This window comes from Nerophis lumbriciformis, linkage group LG02 (assembly GCF_033978685.3).
Source record: "Nerophis lumbriciformis linkage group LG02, RoL_Nlum_v2.1, whole genome shotgun sequence".
In the NCBI taxonomy this organism is placed as follows: domain Eukaryota; kingdom Metazoa; phylum Chordata; class Actinopteri; order Syngnathiformes; family Syngnathidae; genus Nerophis; species Nerophis lumbriciformis.
This window is the reverse complement of record NC_084549.2, coordinates 846,996-869,123: the sequence shown is the minus strand read 5'-3', so window position 1 is coordinate 869,123 and position 22,128 is coordinate 846,996. Positions and strand designations below refer to the sequence as shown.

The 22,128-nt window shown below is 43.8% G+C and overlaps 1 protein-coding gene across 2 annotated transcripts in view; it reads left to right on the top strand.

Annotated features, from left to right (window-relative positions):
- Positions 1 to 22,128, top strand: part of rgs7a (regulator of G protein signaling 7a) — a 179,829-nt gene that overhangs the window by 98,624 nt on the left and 59,077 nt on the right. The window contains exons 3-4 of one of the 2 annotated variants that reach the window (XM_061924834.2): positions 12,915 to 13,011; positions 17,435 to 17,485. In XM_061924834.2, coding sequence (XP_061780818.1) covers positions 12,915 to 13,011; positions 17,435 to 17,485 — 148 coding nt within the window. Of the gene's footprint in view, positions 1 to 12,914; positions 13,012 to 17,430; positions 17,486 to 22,128 lie in introns of those variants that run through there. The other variant, XM_072915307.1, reaches the window with a different exon arrangement.

Genomic DNA, 22,128 nt, shown 5'->3' with positions numbered 1-22,128 from the left:
CACCCACCTGTTCCCAATTAGCCTGCACACCTGTGGGATGTTCCAAATAAGTGTTTGATGAGCATTCCTCAACTTTATCAGTATTTATTGCCACCTTTCACAACTTCTTTGTCACGTGTTGCTGCCATCAAATTCTAAAGTTAATGATTATTTGCAAAAAAAAAAAAAATGTTTATCAGTTTGAACATGAAATATGTTGTCTTTATAGCATATTCAACTGAATATGGCTTGAAAATTATTTGCGAATCATTGTATTCCGTTTATATTTACATCTAACACAATTTCCCAACTCATATGGAAACGGGGTTTGTATATATATATATATATATATATATATATATATATATATATATATATATATATATATATATATATATATATATATATATATATATATATAAAAGAATACCTACCGGAATCAATAAAAGGCTATCGATGCTGTCATCTAGCAAAGCTGAATTTGACCAAGCAACCCCCCCGTACCAAAAAGCCCTTGATGAAAGCGGATACAATTTCACCCTCACCTATGAACCCACGCCAGGAAACCAGCCAAAAAAGAACAGAAAACGAAACGACATCATCTGGTACAACCCCCCATACAGCAAAAACGTCTCAACGAACATTGGACACAAATTCCTCAATCTGATTGACAAACACTTTCCCAAAGACAACACCCTAAGGAAAGTATTCAACAAGAACAACATTAAATTGAGCTACAGCTGCATGAACAATATACGACAAATCATCTCAAACCACAACAAAACAATTGCAAATGAGCCGTCGGCCCCCAGACAGAGCGACTCCAAAACCAACAAAGGATGTAACTGTCGAAAGAAACCTGATTGCCCTCTCAACGGGGGGTGCTTACAAACATCAGTTGTCTACCAATCTAAGGTAATACGCAAGGACATTAACACATCCGACACATATGTAGGATTAACCGAGGGAGAATTCAAAACCAGATGGAACAATCACAAGGCTTCTTTCAGGAACAAAAACCTGCGAAATACCACAGAACTCAGCAAACACATTTGGGACCTCAAAGACAATAATGTTGAATATTCAATAACATGGCAAATTCTTGCATCCAGCAAACCTTACAATAGTGGTAATAAAAGATGCAACCTATGCTTGAAAGAGAAACTGTTTATTATTTACCGTCCAGACCTGTCATCCCTCAACAAGCGCAGCGAGATTGTAACAACATGCCGCCATAGACGGAAACACCTCCTAGGTAACACATGAGCCAATCACCACGCCCCTAGGCCAGCCTGTACCCACCCACTCTGTGCCCTATATAAACCATGGTATGCGAATGCTCCCATTAAAATCTCCTGATGATTGAGGGTACCCCCCCTCATGAAACAGGCCTGTAGAGATGAAATAGTCTTGTGATTTTTTTTCCCACACATACATATATATATATATGTATGTATCTTATATTAAAGTTAAGGAGTTTTAAGGTTTCAAACGGAGTGCACCACATGGCTAGTGACAGTGTGTGTGTGTGCGTGTCGGCATGGCGACGGCCGACAAATGCATTAAATCAAGCGTGAGTTCACTTTGTCTCTTCATCAATCACCACGCAAAAAGGTACCGAGGAAGGTCAAATGTAATGGAGCATTCCATCATTAAATATCCTCCTTCAGATCCCTCCCACATACCTGGAGGTACGTGCCCATCCTATTTTGGTTCCTGCAGGCCCTTAAAAAGCAATCCCGGAGGCGAGCCGTGATTTAAAATCTCCCCGTCCGTGGCCCCAAGTGGTGCTTCAGAAGCTTCCCCATGACGTGTCGGCCATGATGGCCTCTGAAGTGTCGCCGCACGTGTACACAACTTCCTTAAAGCACCCTCGCCACGCAGCCTAAACCCCGGGGACGGGTGTTTGGATGGCAGGAAGAGGAGGCGCTCGCTCGCCATCCCACTCCTCTTCTCAACACCAAGCATTGATGGGCGGGAAGAGAGACGCTTTGCTCCCCCTCTTGCAACTTGAAGAGCTTGGGCTGGTGAATATTCACGCTGGTGGCGTTTTAGCAAGTGTAGGCGGGGAGAGAAAGTGCGAAGTATTGATCAACGTCGTCCCTGTTTGCTCACGGCCCTCCCGCCAGCTGGGAGGGAAAAAGACGGCGAGACCGAGGGACGGTCAAACAACACAGGACTAATTAGGGCCAGCTCATCTCGCTGGAACTAAACAACATCTTCAACTTCTTTGGAAAAAAAGCCACAGATTGTGATTCTCTCACACCTTTTTTTTTTTTTCCTGTGGCCTTTCATTGCCTGTCAAGCTCCTATTAGCCAGCGACCTTACTAACCTCAATAAATAACCACGCTGCTCGTTAAGAAATGAAAGCTGTCTTGTGACCACGTCCGCATTGCTGCTCCATTCAAGCCTGCTGCTCCTGGCGGGCACCAGTAATATATATATATATATATATATTAGAGATGCGCGGATAGGCAATTATTTCATCCGCAACCGCATCAGAAAGTCGTCAACCATCCGCCATCCACCCGCATAACATTTAATCAGAACCGAACCTGCCCGCACCCGCCCGTTGTTATATATCTAATATAGACGATGCAAGGCATTAGTGAGGTTATAAAGCTTTTGCCTGTTAAAGAAAGGAGACTGATCCAATGCAGCACAGACATTCAATGCGTGCCACGCTGTCACGGCCCAGACGCACACCAGTGCGCAATCATCTAGGAGCCGCGCTGAGCGCACCTCCAAGCACGTGGAGAGGTGCGATGTCCCTCGCACCAGCGGCGGCTCCACCCGGGCTCGCGCCCGAGGCTTCAGCGCGCACCGCGGCGGCCATCCTACTCGTCGCGGCCTAGCCCTCTCGCGGCTCTCGCTGCCGGCGACGGCCGGGTATGGGCCCGACGCTCCAGCGCCATCCATTTTCAGGGCTAGTTGATTCGGCAGGTGGGTTGTTACACACTCCTTAGCGGGTTCCGACTTCCATGGCCACCGTCCTGCTGTCTATATCAACCAGGGTGAGCCCCACCCCTTTCGTGAGCGCACTGCGCGCGGAGTGACCCCTGTTACGCGCCCCCCGGCAACGGGGGTGGCGGGCAGGTAAGCTGCTTACCTGCTGCGCGTGACGCCGGCCGCGGCGAAGGCGGACGAGGCGGGGTGTCGGTGCGGTGGTGACCCTGGACGTGCGTCGGGCCCTTCTCGCGGATCACCTCAGCTACGGCTCCCGGTGGGGCCCTCTCGGGGGAAGGGGCCTCGGTCCCGGACCCCGGCGAGGCGTCCCTTCTCCGCTCCGTAAAAGTGTCCATCTCTTTTTTTTTTTCTTCTTCTGTTGTGGCATATGCTGCAGGTGCCTGCTCGTTTTTCGTATGTGGGTAACAACATTTAACTATGTATATATATTTACCAATTGGTTTAACTGCCACCCGCCTGAATCTATTTAAAATCAAATTTTTTTTTATTTCAACCGCCTGACCCGACCCGCGGATTAAATCTAATTTTTTTTAATTTCAACCGCCCGATCCGCGGATAATCCGCGGTTGTGTCCGCAAACCACGCATCTCTAATATATATATTTATATATGTATGTATATATATATATATATATATATATATATATATATATATATATATATATATATATATATATATATATATATATATATATATGCAAATATATATATATATATATATATATATATATATATATATATATATATATATATATATATATGTCTTAATAAGGTTATCCAAAAAATAGTGCTCGATACCGTAGTAGAGCGCAATATATGTATGTGTGGGAAAAAAAATCACAAGACTATTTCATCTCTACAGGCCTGTTTCATGAGGGGGGTACCCTCAATCATCAGGAGATTTTAATGGGAGCGTTCACATACCATGGATTATATAGGGTACAGAGTGGGTGGGTACAGGCTGGCCTAGGGGCGTGGTGATTGGCTCATGTGTTACCTAGGAGGTGTTTCCGTCTGTGACGGCATGCTGATACAATTTCGCTGCGCTTGTTGAGGGATGACAGGTCTGGACGGTAAATAATAAACAGTTTCTCTTTCAAGCATAGGTTGCATCTTTTATTACCACTATTGTAAGGTGTGCTGGATGCAAGAATTTGCCATGTTATTGAATATTCAACATTATTGTCTTTGAGGTCCCAAATGTGTTTGCTGAGTTCTGTAGTATTCCGCAGGTTTTGGTTCCTGAAAGAAGCCTTGTGATTGTTCCATCTGGTTTTAAACTCTCCCTCGGTTAATCCTACATATGTGTCGGATGTGTTAATGTCCTTGCGTGTTACCTTTGATTGGTAAACAACTGATGTTTGTAAGCACCCCCCGTTGAGAGGGCAATCAGGTTTCTTGCGGCAGTTGCAGCCTTTGTTGGTTTTGGAGTCGCTCTGTCCGGGGGCCGACGGCTCATTTGCAATTGTTTTGTTGTGGTTTGAGATGATTTGTCGTATATTGTTCATACAGCTGTAGCTCAATTTAATGTTGTTCTTGTTGAATACTTTTCTTAGGGTGTTGCCTTTGGGGAAGTGTTTGTCGATCAGAGTGAGGAATTTGTGGCCAATGTTAGTTGAGACGTTTTTGCTGTATGGGGGGTTGTACCAGATGATGTTGTTTCGTTTTCTGCTCTTTTTTGGTTGGTTTCCTGGCGTGGGTTCATAGCTGAGGGTGAAATTGTATCCGCTTTCATCAAGTGCTTTTTGGTACGGGGGGGTTGCTTGGTCAAATTCAGCTTTGCTAGATGACAGCATCGATAGCCTTTTATTGATTCCGGTAGGTATTCTTTTCGTGGTGGTGGGTGGGTGGTTGCTGTCATGGTGCACGTATTGGAGTGTTGTGTTGGGTTTCGTGAATGGTTGGTAGCTGTTATTTCTCAGGTTGAAAGTGACGTCAAGGAAGTTGACGGTTTGCTTGTTGGCTTCAATCGTGATCCGTAGGCCGTTCTCTTTGAAAATTTGGCATATGCGCTTCTTGGTATTCTCGCTGCTCCTTGGCGAGGCGCGACACACTGGCAGTTTTACTATTTATATTACTATATTATTGTGTATGCACCTGAGGGGATCTGCTCCAATTTCGTTGTTCTTTGAACCTGTTCACTGTAATAATGACAATAAAACTCTCTTCTATTCTATTCTATTCTAATAGTCGGTAAGTACGCAACAGAGGAGGAGCACAAAGCTCTTTTATCTTCGACTTGAACACACGACAAACTCCCAAATATCGGGCTGCGGTTTCCGGCTCAAGCCAAAGGAGTGGGAAGATGATCATTTGAAACCCAGCTCTCTCCCAGCTGGCCACAAAACATTCACTTCCAGCCACGCAAAATGAAAGCAAAGAGCTCTGCCTTTCACAAATGAGCGCTTGTGAGGATTTTTGAGCACAATAGAGTAAGCACAACCCCCCGTGTACGCTGCATGGGGAATGTTATGTTATGTTATGTTATGTTATGTTACAGCCTTATTCCAAAAGGGAATACATTCAGTTTTGTCCTCAACATTCCACACACAATACCCCATCATTGTCTGGTAAGTGCACATGCAGGGAAAACAGGAAGCAATCATGGAGCCCTGACTGGAGGGCGAGGCAGGCATAAATAGGAGCCTGATTGGCAACTGCAAGCAGGTGTGCCAGGCTGCCAATCAGGGACAGTTGAGGGAAACGAGAAATGCAGGAAAAGGAACTAAAATAAGAGCGCTGACAGGAAATAAACACAAACTAAGTTACCACAACAAGACGTGAATGTGACAAATCGTCAACGGTTATGAGAATGTGAGACATTTTTGCAACTTTATTACAAAAAAACAAAACAAAACAAAACCTATCTTTGGCCACTCTCGCCCCTTCCTCTTTGCAGAGCCTCTCAAGCTCCATCAGGTTGGATGGGAAGTGTTGGTTTTCCATCCAGGATGTCTCTGTACATTGCTGCACTCATCTTTCCCTCTATCCAGACAAGCTTCCGCAGTTCCTGCCGCTGAAAAGCATCCCCCACACCATGATGCTGCCACCACCATGCTTCACTGTAGGGGATGGCATTGGCCTGGTTATGAGCGGCGAATGGGGAAATGAGTCGGGATAAAGGGAAAGAGGAATGCAACGGGGTACAGAGACATCCTGGATGAAAACCAACGCTTCCCATCCAACCTGATGGAGCTTGAGAGGCGCTGCAAAGAGGAATGGATGAAACTGCCCAAAGATAGGTGTGCCAAGGTTGTGGCATTGTATTGAAGAAGACTTGAGGCTGTGATTGCTGCCCAAGGTGCATCAACTAAGTATTGAGCAAAGGCTCTCAATACTTATGTACATGTGATTTTTTGATTCTTAATACATTTGCAAACATTTCTAAAATACGTTTTCACATTCTCATTATGGGGTATTGTGTGTAGAATTTGGGCAGTGAGTGGACAATGTTCCGTACCTCTATTGTCGAGGCGGCCGATTGGAGCTGTGGCCGCAAGGTAGTTGGTGCCTGTCGTGGCGGTAATCCTAGAACCCGTTGGTGGACGCCGGCGGTGAGGGATGCCGTCAGGCTGAAGAAGGAGTCCTATCGGGTTCTTTTGGCTCATGGGACTCCTGAGGCAGCAGACAGGTACCGACAGGCCAAGCGGTGTGCGGCTTCAGCGGTCGCGGAGGCAAAAACTCGGACATGGGAGGAGTTCGGGGAGGCCATGAAAAAAGACTTCCGGACGGCTTCGAAGCAATTCTGGACCACCATCCGCCGCCTCAGGAAGGGGAAGCAGTGCAGTGTCAACACCGTGTATGGTGAGGATGGTGCTCTGCTGACCTCGACTGCGGATGTTGTGGATCGGTGGAGGGAATACTTCGAAGACCTCCTCAATCCTACCAGCACGTCTTCCTATAAAGAAGCAGGGCCTGGGGAATCTGTGGTGGGCTCTCCTATTTCTGGGGCTGAGGTTGCCGAGGTAGTTAAAAAGCTCCTCGGTGGCAAGGCCCCGGGGGTGGATGAGATCCGCCCGGAGTTCCTTAAGGCTCTGGATGTTGTGGGGCTGTCTTGGTTGACAAGACTCTGCAACATCGCGTGGACATCGGGGGCGGTACCTCTGGATTGGCAGACCGGGGTGGTGGTTCCTCTCTTTAAGAAGGGGAACCGGAGGGTGTGTTCCAACTATCGTGGGATCACACTCCTCAGCCTTCCCGGTAAGGTCTATTCAGGTGTACTGGAGAGGAGGCTACGCCGGATAGTCGAACCTCGGATTCAGGAGGAACAGTGTGGTTTTCGTCCTGGTCGTGGAACTGTGGACCAGCTCTATACTCTCGGCAGGGTCCTTGAGGGTGCATGGGAGTTTGCCCAACCAGTCTACATGTGCTTTGTGGACTTGGAGAAGGCATTCGACCGTGTACTCCGGGAAGTCCTGTGGGGAGTGCTCAGAGAGTATGGGGTAACGGACTGTCTTATTGTGGCAGTTCGCTCCCTGTATGATCAGTGTCAGAGCTTGGTCCGCATTGCCGGCAGTAAGTCGGACACGTTTCCAGTGAGGGTTGGACTCCGCCAAGGCTGCCCTTTGTCACCGATTCTGTTCATAACCTTTATGGACAGAATTTCTAGGCGCAGTCAAGGCGTTGAGGGGATCTGGTTTGGTGGCTGCAGGATTAGGTCACTGCTATTTGCAGATGATGTGGTCCTGATGGCTTCCTCCGGCCAAGATCTTCAGCTCTCACTGGATCGGTTCGCAGCCGAGTGTGAAGCGACTGGGATGGGAATCAGCACCTCCAAGTCCGAGTCCATGGTTCTCTCCCGGAAAAGGGTGGAGTGCCATCTCCGGGTTGGGGAGGAGATCTTGCCCCAAGTGGAGGAGTTCAAGTACCTCGGAGTCTTGTTCACGAGTGGGGGAAGAGTGGATCGTGAGATCGACAGGCGGATCGGTGCGGCGTCTTCAGTAATGCGGACGCTGTATCGATCCGTTGTGGTGAAGAAGGAGCTGAGCCGGAAGGCAAAGCTCTCGATTTACCGGTCGATCTACGTTCCCATCCTCACCTATGGTCATGAGCTTTGGGTCATGACCGAAAGGACAAGATCACGGGTACAAGCGGCCGAAATGAGTTTCCTCCGCCGAGTGGCGGGGCTCTCCCTTAGAGATAGGGTGAGAAGCTCTGTCATCCGGGGGGAGCTCAAAGTAAAGCCGCTGCTCCTCCACATGGAGAGGAGCCAGATGAGGTGGTTCGGGCATCTGGTCAGGATGCCACCCGAACGCCTCCCTAGGAAGGTGTTTCGGGCACGTCCGACCGGTAGGAGGGCACGGGGAAGACCCAGGACACGCTGGGAAGACTATCTCTCCCGGCTGGCCTGGGAACGCCTCGGGATCCCCCGGGAGGAGCTGGACGAAGTGGCTGGGGAGAGGGAAGTCTGGGCTTCCCTGCTTAGGCTGCTGCCCCCGCGACCCGACCTCGGATAAGCGGAAGAAGATGGATGGATGGATGGTGTGTAGAATTTTGAGGACAAAAAGGAATGCATTCCATTTTGGAATAAGGCTGTGGCATACCAAAATGTGGGAGAAGAACATTGCTGTGAAGACTTTGTGGACGCTCTGTACGGTGGAAAGGTGGAAGGTTGAAAAAGCTAGCACAAGACGATACAAGTAGTGTTGATATCGACGTACGTACAGTATTGATCGCAGCTTGGTGATCAAGGTGCTTGAGCTAATCAATGTGGGACAAAGTACCCTTTAGGGAGTCCTTGTTCAGATCATTTAAAACGGGTCATCTTGGGGTGGAGTCAGGTGGTGTCCTCCTGGGACGTGTAGGTGGTGTCCTCCTGGGACGCGTTTCGGGTCCCATATGGTTTTCGACTTTGTGAAAGTAAAAAGTTAAAGTAGCAATGATAGTCACACACACACACACTAGGTGTGGTGAAATTTGTCCTCTGCGTTTGACCCATCACCCTTGATCACCCCCTGGGAGGTGAGGGGAGCAGTGAGCAGCAGCGGTGGCCGCGCCCAGGAATAATTTTTGGTGATTTAACTCCCAATTCCAACCCTTGATGCTGAGTGCCAAACAGGGAGGTAATGGCTCCCATTTTTATAGTCTTTGGTATGACTCAGCCGGGGTTTGAACTCAGGGCGGACACTCTAACCACTAGGCCACTGAGTAGGTTGTTGCCCTCGGGACACACAAGTTCACTTGGTTGAACCTGAGAAGGCAGAAAGCAGTCGACATGGGGAGAAGCCTTGAACAAGATAGCTTTTAAAGTTATTTTCTTTGTACTGAATGCACTCATTTCACTTTTTGCAGAACCGCCCCAATTGTCACCTTGACGTGCGTGAACACCTAAAGGCATGTGTCGTTTTCTAACACCTTTTCCATTTGGCACTCAGTCAAGCACGCAAACACACATAAATGTGCCAAAACCCCAAATATTTATACTCCGACACAGAACGATGGCTGTGGATGGACTACTACCTGTCCAAAAGAGTGGGAATTTCCACGTAAACATTCCTTTCAGTTGTAAACAAATGTCCTTCTGGTCACCTTCTGGGAGCACAATGTTTCTAACTCCTGCTCAGTTGCACAGCCTTTTAGGAATGGTGCCATTTGTTTACAACTGAATGGAATGCTAATGTAGGCGAGTCCGACTATTTTGGACTGGTAGTAGTCGGTCCACAGCCATGGTTGTGCCACACAATAGCTCAATGCTAACGAGGGGAAATGACACTTCGACTCTTGTTGGCTTTGACAGTTAGGATTGCTCGTTTGCATCAAAACAGTTGTTTTTCCTTACTACCATAGGGCCAAACCATCCTTGCCTTGGCACCAGCTGCTAGACTAGATGTGACCAATCTAAGTTTAATACTAGATGTGACCAATCTAAGTCTAAGACTAGTTGTGACCAATCTAAGTCTAAGACTAGATGTGACCAATCTAAGTCTAAGACTAGATGTGACCAATCTAAGTTTAATACTAGATGTGACCAATCTAAGTCTACGACTAGTTGTGACCAATCTAAGTCTAAGACTAGATGTGACCAATCTAAGTCCAACCCTAGATGTAACACTCTAAGTCTAAGACTAGATGTGACCAATCTAAGTCTAAGACTAGATGTAACACTCTAAGTCTAAGACTAGATGTAACAATTTAGGTCTAAGACTAGATGTAACAATTTAAGTCTAAGACTATATGTAACAATCTTAGTCTAAGACTAGATGTAACAATCTTAGTCTAAGACGAGATGTAACAATCTAAGTCTAAGACAAGATGTAACAATCTTAGTCCAAGACTAGATGTAACAATCTAAGTCTACGATCATGAAGTGGTGAAGTCTACTCAGATGAGAGGCACAATGCCTTCTAAGACAAATCAAACAGTCCAGGTGTGATGGACTGGATGAGACTACAAAGACCTGATGGATGAGACTACAAAGATCTGATGGATGAGACTACAAAGACCTGATGGATGAGACTACAAAGATCTGATGGATGACAACATCCATAGATGTGTAAAAAGCTTGCACCTGTGCCTCCAAGTAGAAACTACTAAGATGACTAGTAAGGTGACTAGGAAGGTGTCAGCAGAGGTTGTTAGTCATGTGGTCAGAGTGTGACTAGGAAGGTGACTAGTAAGATGACTAGGAAGGTGACTAGGAAGGTGTCACCAGAGGTTGTTAGTCATGTGGTCAGAGTGTGACTAGTAAGGTGACTAGTAAGATGACTAGGAAGGTGACTAGGAAGGTGTCAGCAGAGGTTGTTAGTCATGTGGTCAGAGTGTGACTAGGAAGGTGACTAGGAAGGTGACTAGGAAGGTGTCAGCAGAGGTTGTTAGTCATGTGGTCAGAGTGTGACTAGGAAGGTGACTAGTAAGATGACTAGGAAGGTGACTAGGAAGGTGTCAGCAGAGGTTGTTAGTCATGTAGTCAGAGTGTGACTAGGAAGGTGACTAGGAAGGTGACTAGGAAGGTGTCAGCAGAGGTTGTTAGTCATGTGGTCAGAGTGTGATTAGGAAGGTGACTAGGAAGGTGACTAGGAAGGTGTCAGCAGAGGTTGTTAGTCATGTGGTCAGAGTGTGACTAGGAAGGTGACTAGGAAGATGACTAGGAAGGTGACTAGGAAGGTGTCAGCAGAGGTTGTTATTCATGTGGTCAGAGTGTGACTAGTAAGGTGACTAGTAAGATGACTAGGAAGGTGACTAGGAAGGTGACTAGTAAGGTGACTAGGAAGGTGACTAGGAAGGTGACTAGGAAGGTGACTAGGAAGGTGTCAGCAGAGGTTGTTAGTCATGTGGTCAGAGTGTGACTAGGAAGGTGACTAGTAAGATGACTAGTAAGGTGACTAGGAAGGTGACTAGTAAGGTGACTAGGAAGGTGACTAGGAAGGTGACTAGGAAGGTGACTAGGAAGGTGTCAGCAGAGGTTGTTAGTCATGTGGTCAGAGTGTGACTAGGAAGGTGACTAGTAAGATGACTAGTAAGGTGACTAGGAAGGTGACTAGGAAGGTGACTAGGAAGGTGTTAGCAGAGGTTGTTATTCATGCAGGTGATCCGGTCCGTCTGCAGACTTGATGGAGCCAGCTGCTAAAGTGGTTGGCAGCAATCAAAAAGTCTGCGCTTGAACCCGAGACAGAGCCAGAACATTCTGTGTGAAGGGTCCTTGAGCAAGGCACTTGGCCTCTAAATGCTCCTGATGAGCTATCTGCATATGACTGATGGGAGGTTGCAGAAATGACAATCATTCTGAAGATGTCACACTACAGTGCAATAATAGACATTTTATCACCACTTAACCATGTCAACTTTATTCTGTTATATTCATTTCTTGTGCAGCTCGTCATCGAGTTTATTTATTTATAAAGCAAACACTTTCGTTAGGACTGCTCACTACATTATACATGTGGCCCATACATAGAAATGTTGTTAAATGTGTGTGAGGGTGTCCATGGAAGCTCCTGGTGTGTGTGAGGGTGTCCATGGAAGCTCCTGGTGTGTGTGAGGGTGTCCATGGAAGCTCCTGGTGTGTGTGAGGGTGTCCATGGAAGCTCCTGGTGTGTGTGAGGGTGTCCATGGAAGCACCTGGTGTTTGTGAGGGTGTCCATGGAAGCTCCTGGTGTGTGTGAGGGTGTCCATGGAAGCTCCTGGTGTGTGTGAGGGTGTCCATGGAAGCTCCTGGTGTGTGTGAGGGTGTCCATGGAAGCTCCTAGTGTGTGTGTGAGGGTGTCCATGGAAGCTCCTGGTGTGTGTGAGGGTGTCCATGGAAGCTCCTGGTGTGTGTGAGGGTGTCCATGGAAGCTCCTGGTGTGTGTGAGGGTGTCCATGGAAGCTCCTAGTGTGTGTGTGAGGGTGTCCATGGAAGCTCCTGGTGTGTGTGAGGGTGTCCATGGAAGCTCCTGGTGTGTGTGAGGGTGTCCATGGAAGCTCCTGGTGTGTGTGAGGGTGTCCATGGAAGCTCCTAGTGTGTGTGTGAGGGTGTCCATGGAAGCTCCTGGTGTGTGTGAGGGTGTCCATGGAAGCTCCTGGTGTGTGTGAGGGTGTCCATGGAAGCTCCTGGTGTGTGTGAGGGTGTCCATGGAAGCTCCTGGTGTGTGTGAGGGTGTCCATGGAAGCTCCTGGTGTGTGTGAGGGTGTCCATGGAAGCTCCTGGTGTGTGTGAGGGTGTCCATGGAAGCACCTGGTGTTTGTGAGGGTGTCCATGGAAGCTCCTGGTGTGTGTGAGGGTGTCCATGGAAGCACCTGGTTTGTGTGTGAGGGTGTCCATGGAAGCTCCTGGTGTGTGTGAGGGTGTCCATGGAAGCTCCTGGTGTGTGTGAGGGTGTCCATGGAAGCTCCTGGTGTGTGTGAGGGTGTCCATGGAAGCTCCTGGTGTGTGTGAGGGTGTCCATGGAAGCTCCTGGTGTGTGTGTGAGGGTGTCCATGGAAGCTCCTGGTGTGTGTGAGGGTGTCCATGGAAGCAACAATGCTCATCATGACCTGCTCTTCTTCCCCAGATGGAGGAAGTCATCGCTCGCATGCAGGAAGAGAAAAATGGCATCCCCATTAGAACAGTGAAGAGTTTCCTCACCAAGATCCCAAGTGTTTTTTCAGGTAAGTCTCTTCACCTTTCATCCATCCATCACATCCATCACATCCCTCCCTTTGGGACCTGAGGTGTATTTGAGGGTTTTGGGACTGTAATTTGGGGGAATTTTGTCTATCGTTCACAATCATTTTGAGAGACAAGAACACGTCTTTTAAAGTCGTTAAAACTACTTCATCAACGTTTTATATACACACTGCAAGTATATATATAATGTAGTAACAGACACCTTCATAACAATATGTAATATGTACAATATACACACTGCAAGTATATATATAATGTAGTAACAGACACCTTCATAACAATATGTAATATGTACAATATACACACTGCAAGTATATATATAATGTAGTAACAGACACCTTCATAACAATATGTAATATGTACAATATACACACTGCAAGTATATATATAATGTAGTAACAGACACCTTCATAACAATATGTAATATGTACAATATACACACTGCAAGTATATATATAATGTAGTAACAGACACCTTCATAACAATATGTAATATGTACAATATACACACTGCAAGTATATATATAATGTAGTAACAGACACCTTCATAACAATATGTAATATGTACAATATACACACTGCAAGTATATATATAATGTAGTAACAGACACCTTTGGAGGAAGTAGTTTGACATGTACTTCAGTATCAGGGAGGTGTAGTGGATTTTATAGACCAGGCTCAGTGCAAGTTGTTTTACTCTGTCCTCCACCCTGAGCCAGCCCACTTTGGAGAAGTGGGTAGGAGTGAGGTGTGATCTGGGGTGGAGGTCTAGAAGTAATCTGACTAGCTTGTTCTGGGATGTTTGGAGTCTAGATTTGAGGGTTTTGGAGGTGCTAGGGTACCAGGAGTTGCATGCGTAATGGAAAAAGGGTTGAACGAGAGTTCCCGCTAGAATCTTCATGGTGCTTTTGTTGACCAGAGAGGAGATTCTGTAGAGAAATATCGTTGGTTGACCTTCTTGATTATTGCTAACTACTTGTGTAATAGTGCAATAATAACAACTTACTAGGCCAAAGGAGATGTGTATTTTCTTCCTTCAGCACAATTATTTTATGCAACAATTTAGCACTTTTAACTACTATGGTCACTTCTGATCCTGATCTAAACTACTATGGTCACTTTGTTCCTGATTTTAACTACTATGCTCACTTTGTTCCTGATCTTAACTACTATTCTCACTTTGTTCCTGATCTTAACTACTATGGTCACTTTGTTCCGTATCTTAACCACTATGGTCACTTTGTTCCTGATCTTAACTACTATGGTCACTTTGTTCCTGATCTTAACTACTATGCTCACTTTGTTCATGATCTCAACTATTATGGTCACTTTGTTCCTGATCTTAACTACTATGGTCACTTTGTTTCTGATCTTAACTACTATGGTCACTTTGTTCATGATCTCAACTATTATGGTCACTTTGTTCCTGATCTTAACTACTATGGTCACTTTGTTCCTGATCTTAACTACTATACTCACTTTGTTCCTGATCTTAACTACTATGCTCACTTGGTTCCTGATCTTAACTACTATGGTCACTTTGTTCCTGATCTTAACTACTATACTCACTTTGTTCCTGATCTTAACTACTATGCTCACTTTGTTCCTGATCTTAACTACTATGGTCACTTTGTTCCGTATCTTAACTACTATGGCCACTTTGTTCCTGATCTTAACTACTATGATCACTTTGTTCCTGATCTTAACTACTATGCTCACTTGGTTCCTGATCTTAACTACTATGCTCACCTTGTTCCTGATCTTAACTACTATGCTCACTTTGTTCATGATCTCAACTACTATGGTCACTTTGTTCCTGATCTTAACTACTATGGTCACTTTGTTCCTGATCTAAACTACTATGGTCACTTTGTTCCTGATCTTAACTACTATGGTCACTTTGTTCCTGATCTTAACTACTATAGTCACTTTGTTCCTGATCTTAACTACTATGCTCACTTTGTTCCTGATCTTAACTACTACGCTCACTTTGTTCCTGATCTTAACTACTATGGTCACTTTGTTCCTGATCTTAACTACTATGCTCACTCTGTCCCTGATCTTAACTACTATGCTCACTTTGTTCCTGATCTTAACTACTATGCTCACTTTGTTCCTGATCTTAACTACTATGCTAACTTTGTTCCAGATCTTAACTACTATGGCCACTTTGTTCCTGATCTTAACTACTATGGTCACTTTGTTCCTGATCTTAACTACTATGCTAACTTTGTTCAAGATCTTAACTACTATGCTCACTTTTTTCCTGATCTTAACTACTATGGTCACTTTGTTCCTGATCTTAACTACTATAGTCACTTTGTTCCTGATCTTAACTACTATGGCCACTTTGTTCCTGATCTTAACTACTATGCTCACTCGGTTCCTGATCTTAACTACTATGCTAACTTTGTTCCAGAATTTAACTACTATGCTCACTTTGTTCCTGATCTTAACTACTATGCTCACTTTGTTCCTGATCTTAACTACTATGCTCACTTTGTTCCTGATCTTAACTACTATGCTCACTTTGTTCCTGGTCTTAACTACTATGGTCACTTTGTTCCGTATCTTAACTACTATGGTCACTTTGTTCCTGATCTTAACTACTATGGTCACTTTGTTCTTGATCTTAACTACTATAGTCACTTTGTTCCTGATCTTAACTACTATGGCCACTTGGTTCCTGATCTTTACTACTATGGTCACTTTGTTCCTGATCTTAACTACTATGCTCACTTTGTTCCTGATCTTAACTACTATGCTAACTTTGTTCAAGATCTTAGCTACTATGCTCACTTTGTTCCTGATCTTAACTACTATGCTAACTTTGTTCAAGATCTTAACTACTATGCTCACTTTGTTCCTGATCTTAACTACTATGCTCATGTTGTTCCTGATCTTAACTACTATGGTCACTTTGTTCCTGATCTTAACTGCTATGCTCACTCTGTTCCTGATCTTAACTACTATGCTCACTTTGTTCCTGATCTTAACTACTATGCAAACTTTTTTTCAGATCTTAACTACTATGCTCACTTTGTTCCTGATCTTAACTACTATGCTAACTTTGTTCAAGATCTTAACTACTATGCTCACTTTGTTCCTGATCTTAACTACTATGCTCACTTTGTTCCTGATCTTAACTACTATGCAAACTTTTTTTCAGATCTTAACTACTATGCTCACTTTGTTCCTGATCTTAACTACTATGCTAACTTTGTTCAAGATCTTAACTACTATGCTCACTTTGTTCCTGATCTTAACTACTATGCTCACTTTGTTCCTGATCTTAACTACTATGGTCACTTTGTTCCGTATCTTAACTACTATGCTCACTTTGTTCCTGATCTTAACTACTATGGTCACTTTGTTCCTGATCTTAACTACTATAGTCACTTTGTTCCTGATCTTTACTACTATGGTCACTTTGTTCCTGATCTTAACTACAATGCTCACTCTGTTCCTGATCTTAACTACTATGCTCACTTTGTTCCTGATCTTAACTACTATGCTAACTTTGTTCCTGATCTTAACTACTATGCTCACTTTGTTCCTGATCTTAACTACTATGCTAACTTTGTTCCAGATCTTAACTACTATGGTCACTTTGTTCATGATCTTAACTACTATGGTCACTCTGTTCCTGATCTTAACTACTATGCTGACATTGTTCCTGATCTTAACTACTATGCTCACTTGGTTCCTGATCTTAACTACTATGGTCACTTTGTTCCTGGTCTTAACTACTATGCTCACTTTGTTCCTGATCTTAACTACTATGCTCACTTTGTTCCTGATCTTAACTACTATGCTCACTTTGTGCCTGATCTTAACTACTATGCTCACTTTGTTCCTGATCTCAGGTCATCGTGGACTGCAGATGGAAGCTAGCTTTAGGCTACCATTTGGCACCTTTACCTGTGATATGTTGATGAATGTGCATGGTCTCATGTGACGAAGATGTAACAAATATAGCAAACGGTGACTTGTAGAAGGAGTTGTAGAATGCAAGCTTGTTGGCGTGTCTGCTGGGACTAACCAAAGTGAAGTAGGAGAAAATGCAAGCTTGTTGGCGTGTCTGCTGGGACTAACCAAAGTGAAGTAGGAGAAAATGCAATTGGTTATAAACAATTTATCGTCCCCGGACCGGTGGTTGAGGACCACTGATATGAAAGGTTGTATTCCCAGTGGACATATGAAGACAGCTGAGCTCCTATTAAACGGTATGGCCCCTGACTGTAAGAAGTGTACCACAAATGGAGAGGCTGCCAGATAATAGTCGGGATATCAGCCGCCCACAAAGTGTAAGGCGAGAGAAATTGCAATGCGCTGTGATGAGCAAAGTGGTATGTTTTGCACAGATGATAAGACCATCCGTAGTAATACCCTTCTTCCTTTTCAGGTTCTGATATTGTACAGTGGATGATCAAGAACCTGGTCATTGAAGATCAAGGTAAGCGATGATCAGTATGAACTTCATGCTGAAAGCCAGGGGGGGTCATCTTTTTCTTTGATGCATTACCTACTTACCCCGAGTTACCATGGCAACACATGTTTGTGACTGACTCACATTCAGTGATTCCTGCTTGCATGTTATTGCATTTGTTATGTTCTCACAATGTTTGCTTCGGGTGAAAATATTTACTGATTGTCCTTTTGAACGCATTGTGACATTTTATTTTTGTCGGCTATCTTAGTGCATGTCGTTAGCACGGTGGTGATACAACACATCGTCCAGTTGTGCGTCAGAGAGGTTTGAATATACAGGTAAAAGTGGCAACAAATGAAAATCCAGAAATTCCGTGTATCACAAAATTAGAATATTGTGTAAGGGTTACATTTTGAAGACACCTGGTGCCACAAACTAATCAGCTGATTAACTCAAAACACCTGCAAAGGGCTTTAAATGGTCTCTCAGTCCAGTTCTGAAGCCTACACAAACATGGGGAAGACTTCAGATTTGACAGCTGTCCAAAAGGCAACCATCGACACATTGCACAAGGAGGGAAAGACACAAAAGGTTATTGCTGAAGAGGCTGGCTGTTCTCAGAGCTCTGTGTCCAAACACATTAATGGAGAGGCAAAGGGAAGAAAAAACTGTGGTCAGAAAAAGTGTACGAGCGATAGGGATCACCGCGCCCTGGTCAAGATTGTGAAAAAAAACCCATTCAAAAATGTGGGGGGGAGATTCAGAAGGAGTGGACAGCTGCTGGAGTCAGTGCTTCAAGATCCACCACCAAGAGACGCTTGAAAGACATGGGTTTCAACTGCCGCATACCTCGTGTCAAGCCACTGTTGACCAAGAAACAGCGCGAAAAGCGTCTCACCTGGGCTAAGGAAAAAAAGAGCTGGACTGCTGCTGAGTGGTCCAAAGTCATGTTTTCTGACGAAAGCAAATTTTGCATTTCCTTTGGAAATCGAGGTCCCAGAGTCTGGAGGAAGACAGGAGAGGCACAGGATCCACGTTGCCTGAAGTCTAGTGTAAAGTTTCCACCATCAGTGATGGTTTGGGGTGCCATGTCATCTGCTGGTGTCGGTCCACTCTGTTTCCTGAGATCCAGGGTCAACGCAGCCGTCTACCAGCAAGTTTTAGAGCACTTCATGCTTCCTGCTGCTGACCTGCTCTATGGAGATGGAGATTTCAAGTTCCAACAGGACTTGGCGCCTGCACACAGCGCAAAATCTACCCGTGCCTGGTTTACGGACCATGGTATTTCTGTTCTAAATTGGCCCGCCAACTCCCCTGACCTTAGCCCCATAGAAAATCTGTGGGGTATTGTGAAAAGGAAGATGCAGAATGCCAGACCCAAAAACGCAGAAGAGTTGAAGGCCACTATCAGAGCAACCTGGGCTCTCATAACACCTGAGCAGTGCCAGAAACTCATCGACTCCATGCCACGCCGCATTAACGCAGTAATTGAGGCAAAAGGAGCTCCAACCAAGTATTGAGTATTGTACATGCTCATATTTTTCATTTTCATACTTTTCAGTTGGCCAACATTTCTAAAAATCCCTTTTTTGTATTAGCCTTAAGTAATATTCTAATTTTGTGACACACGGAATTTTGGATTTTCATTAGTCGCCACTTCAAATCATCAAAATTAAATGAAATAAACATTTGAATGCATCAGTCTGTGTGCAATGAATAAATATAATGTACAAGTTACACCTTTTGAATGCAATTACTGAAATAAATCAAGTTTTTCAAAATATTCTAATTTACTGGCTTCTACCTGTAAGCAGCTTTGAATCAATTAGGAGTCATTATTTGTTGACACATGAAGCGCACACACCTGAAGACGCACACTTTCGTGTGTCCTATCAACTTAACAAAAGAGCAGAGATTTCAGATGAAATCCTTTCTGCTCATTTAGATGTATGCATTTGTTGGATTATTACTTTTATGACATCAGTTTGTGTAAATTAAAGGTTCTGTTCGCAACTTGCATTTTGTAAAGCAACAAACCTAACAAGAACCGACTATCTTATGTTACCAATGATGGTTTACGCCCGGGGTCAGCCACCTATAATGTAAAAAAAGCCATATTGGACCAAAATAAAAATAAAAACATCTTTCTGGAGCCGCAAAAAATGAAAAGTCTTATATAAGTGTTATAATGAAGTAAGGCTGAAACGACGCGTCGACGTAGTCGACGTCATCGGTTACGTAAATACGTCGACGTCGTTTTTATGCTTCGACGCGTCGCATATTTACGTCACACTGCCGTCATGGTGGAGCGCAAAGCAGATGATGCGAGCGAGGGAAAAAAGCACGCCAAAAGTCGTCAAAAGTGTGGGAGTATTTCAATAAACGGCCTTATAATGTTGTAGCGGCGAACAGCTGTCTCGTCAGCTGACGCGCGAGCTCGCAACCGTGGCTGTTTAGCAACCAGCCAAACCCCACTTAATAAAATGATATTTTATCTTAGAGCACATCCGCATCCCTATTCACCTAGGCAACACCAGGAAATGTATATAATTCGGCATTATTTCGGCCAGTCGGCTTATAAAATCAGAGCCGATCAGTTTACGTTCGCGCGCAGGTATAACGCGGCGCGCTCCCGTCTCATCTGCTGGTGCGCGAGCCCGGTAATTAGACCGCTGTGTCAAATCAAGGAGTACAAAAGACGCCAGCGCAGAGTGGAAAAAGGTTTAGTTCATTACAGATAACCCAGAGTTGTGCCAAAAGTATGTAAGATTTAATATTTCTCTTCGTGGGTGTGGCGCACTTGTTGCGCTGGTGAGATTGGGGGTTGTGTGCATGTAGCGTGCTTAGTCTGGAGGCTAAATACACACAGTGTGTTATGTAACTGTTGTTTAGTGTTGATATTCTTTGCTTAGTTTGATAAATGTTGGAGCAGTTTGCTTCATCAGGAGGGTGAAGTCGCTCAACTTCAAGTGTTGGATTTAACTGTGTTGGATCATTGGCTGCTGGTGAGGGCATAGAAAAAGGGGCATTTTTCTACCAGTAGACAGCGTTTAAGATCGAGTGTTTCACTGCTAAATTAATAATATATTTATATTGAATATGGATTTTAAATATGTATCTAAATAGGTGGTTAATTGGTTAGGTATTTATGTATTTGCATATTGGGTTTTCTGTTGCATTTATCTATTGTGTTTCTGTGTTTAAATGTATTTTATATGTATCTTGGTGCATTTATGTTGAGACAATTTATTTAAAATCTGTTTTAACTTAAAGGGAAAAGATGTGTCCATTTTCTTGCACTTGTTTAATGGTTAAGAGTTTGATAGCCTAATTAATAATTGTAAATTATGGGATTGATAATTGGTTGATTTTTTACAGCATGTTAATCTTGTGGTGTTTTGTCCTTAAAGGTTTTTCACCTACTAAAGAAGCTAAAGGCTACTAAAGGCTACTAAAGGCTACTAAAGACAGCTAATGACAGCCAAAGAAACTAAAGTCTACTAACACTGCTAAAGACTGCTAAAAAGACTAAAGAAGAAAAAAGAAGCTGTTTCTTCGTTGGAAAAACTGTTGCAAACTTAAGGAAAATAAAAGGAAAAAGTAACTACGGTCTGGTCTTTTGAGTGAAATCCAGAAGCCACATTCAGCATTGGTACATCCCTTCAAGTGTGGGATAAGCACAGCGAAAAAAGCAAAACACTTGACAGTTGTTGTATGCACACTGTGTCGAGCGGAAATGGTCTATCATAGCAGCACAACGGCTATGAAGGAACATTTGAAAAGAAAACACCCGACAGCGTTCTTGCCATCACCATCAACTAGTCAATCGTCCGCGTGAGTATACGTTGTCATCATTACACAAAAACATGAATGTGTCATTTGTATCTGCGTTGTAAATTCATAGACTAAAACACTGTTTCGCTCTGAGAGGCGCGTTTGGCGTGCCTGTTCAGTGTTTACAAAGACGCGCTCCTCTTTAACGCTAACGTTAACTAGTTGTGCAAATACCTTTTACAACATTAACAGTTACATATACTATGTACAAACCAACAATTAACTTTCACTTTAATCATACTATCATTGTTGTGTTATTAAGCAAAATAAGCAATACTTTTACTTTTGTTGAAATGTTTACACTGTTACAGAATATTTCCTTTTGCACTTTTTTGTATTGGATGTTTATCTTTATTTTTGCACATTTTAAAGCAAAATAAGCAATACTTTTACTTTAGAAATGCTTATACTATTGCAGAATATTAAGATTTGCACTGGATGTTTACTTTTATATTTGCACATTAAAAAGCAAATAAGCTACTTTTAATTTTGTTAAATGTTAAAAGTTTTAAATGTTTACATTGTTACAGAATATTTTGTCATGTTGTTGTCAATGTTGACTGAGTGGCCATACTTTTTTTTGGTAAATAAAAGTCATGCCTTTTGAAAAAACTGGCCAACATTTATTTTTTCATCTTCATTTTAAATAAAAAAAATAATCGGTAAAAGGAAAAATAATCTATAGATTAATCGAAAAAATAATCTATAGATTAACCGATTAATCGAAAAAATAATCTATAGATTAATCGATAGAAAAATAATCGTTAGCTACAGCCTTATAATGAAGACAACACATGATGTAAGTGTCTATATTATCCTACTATCAAAATGAC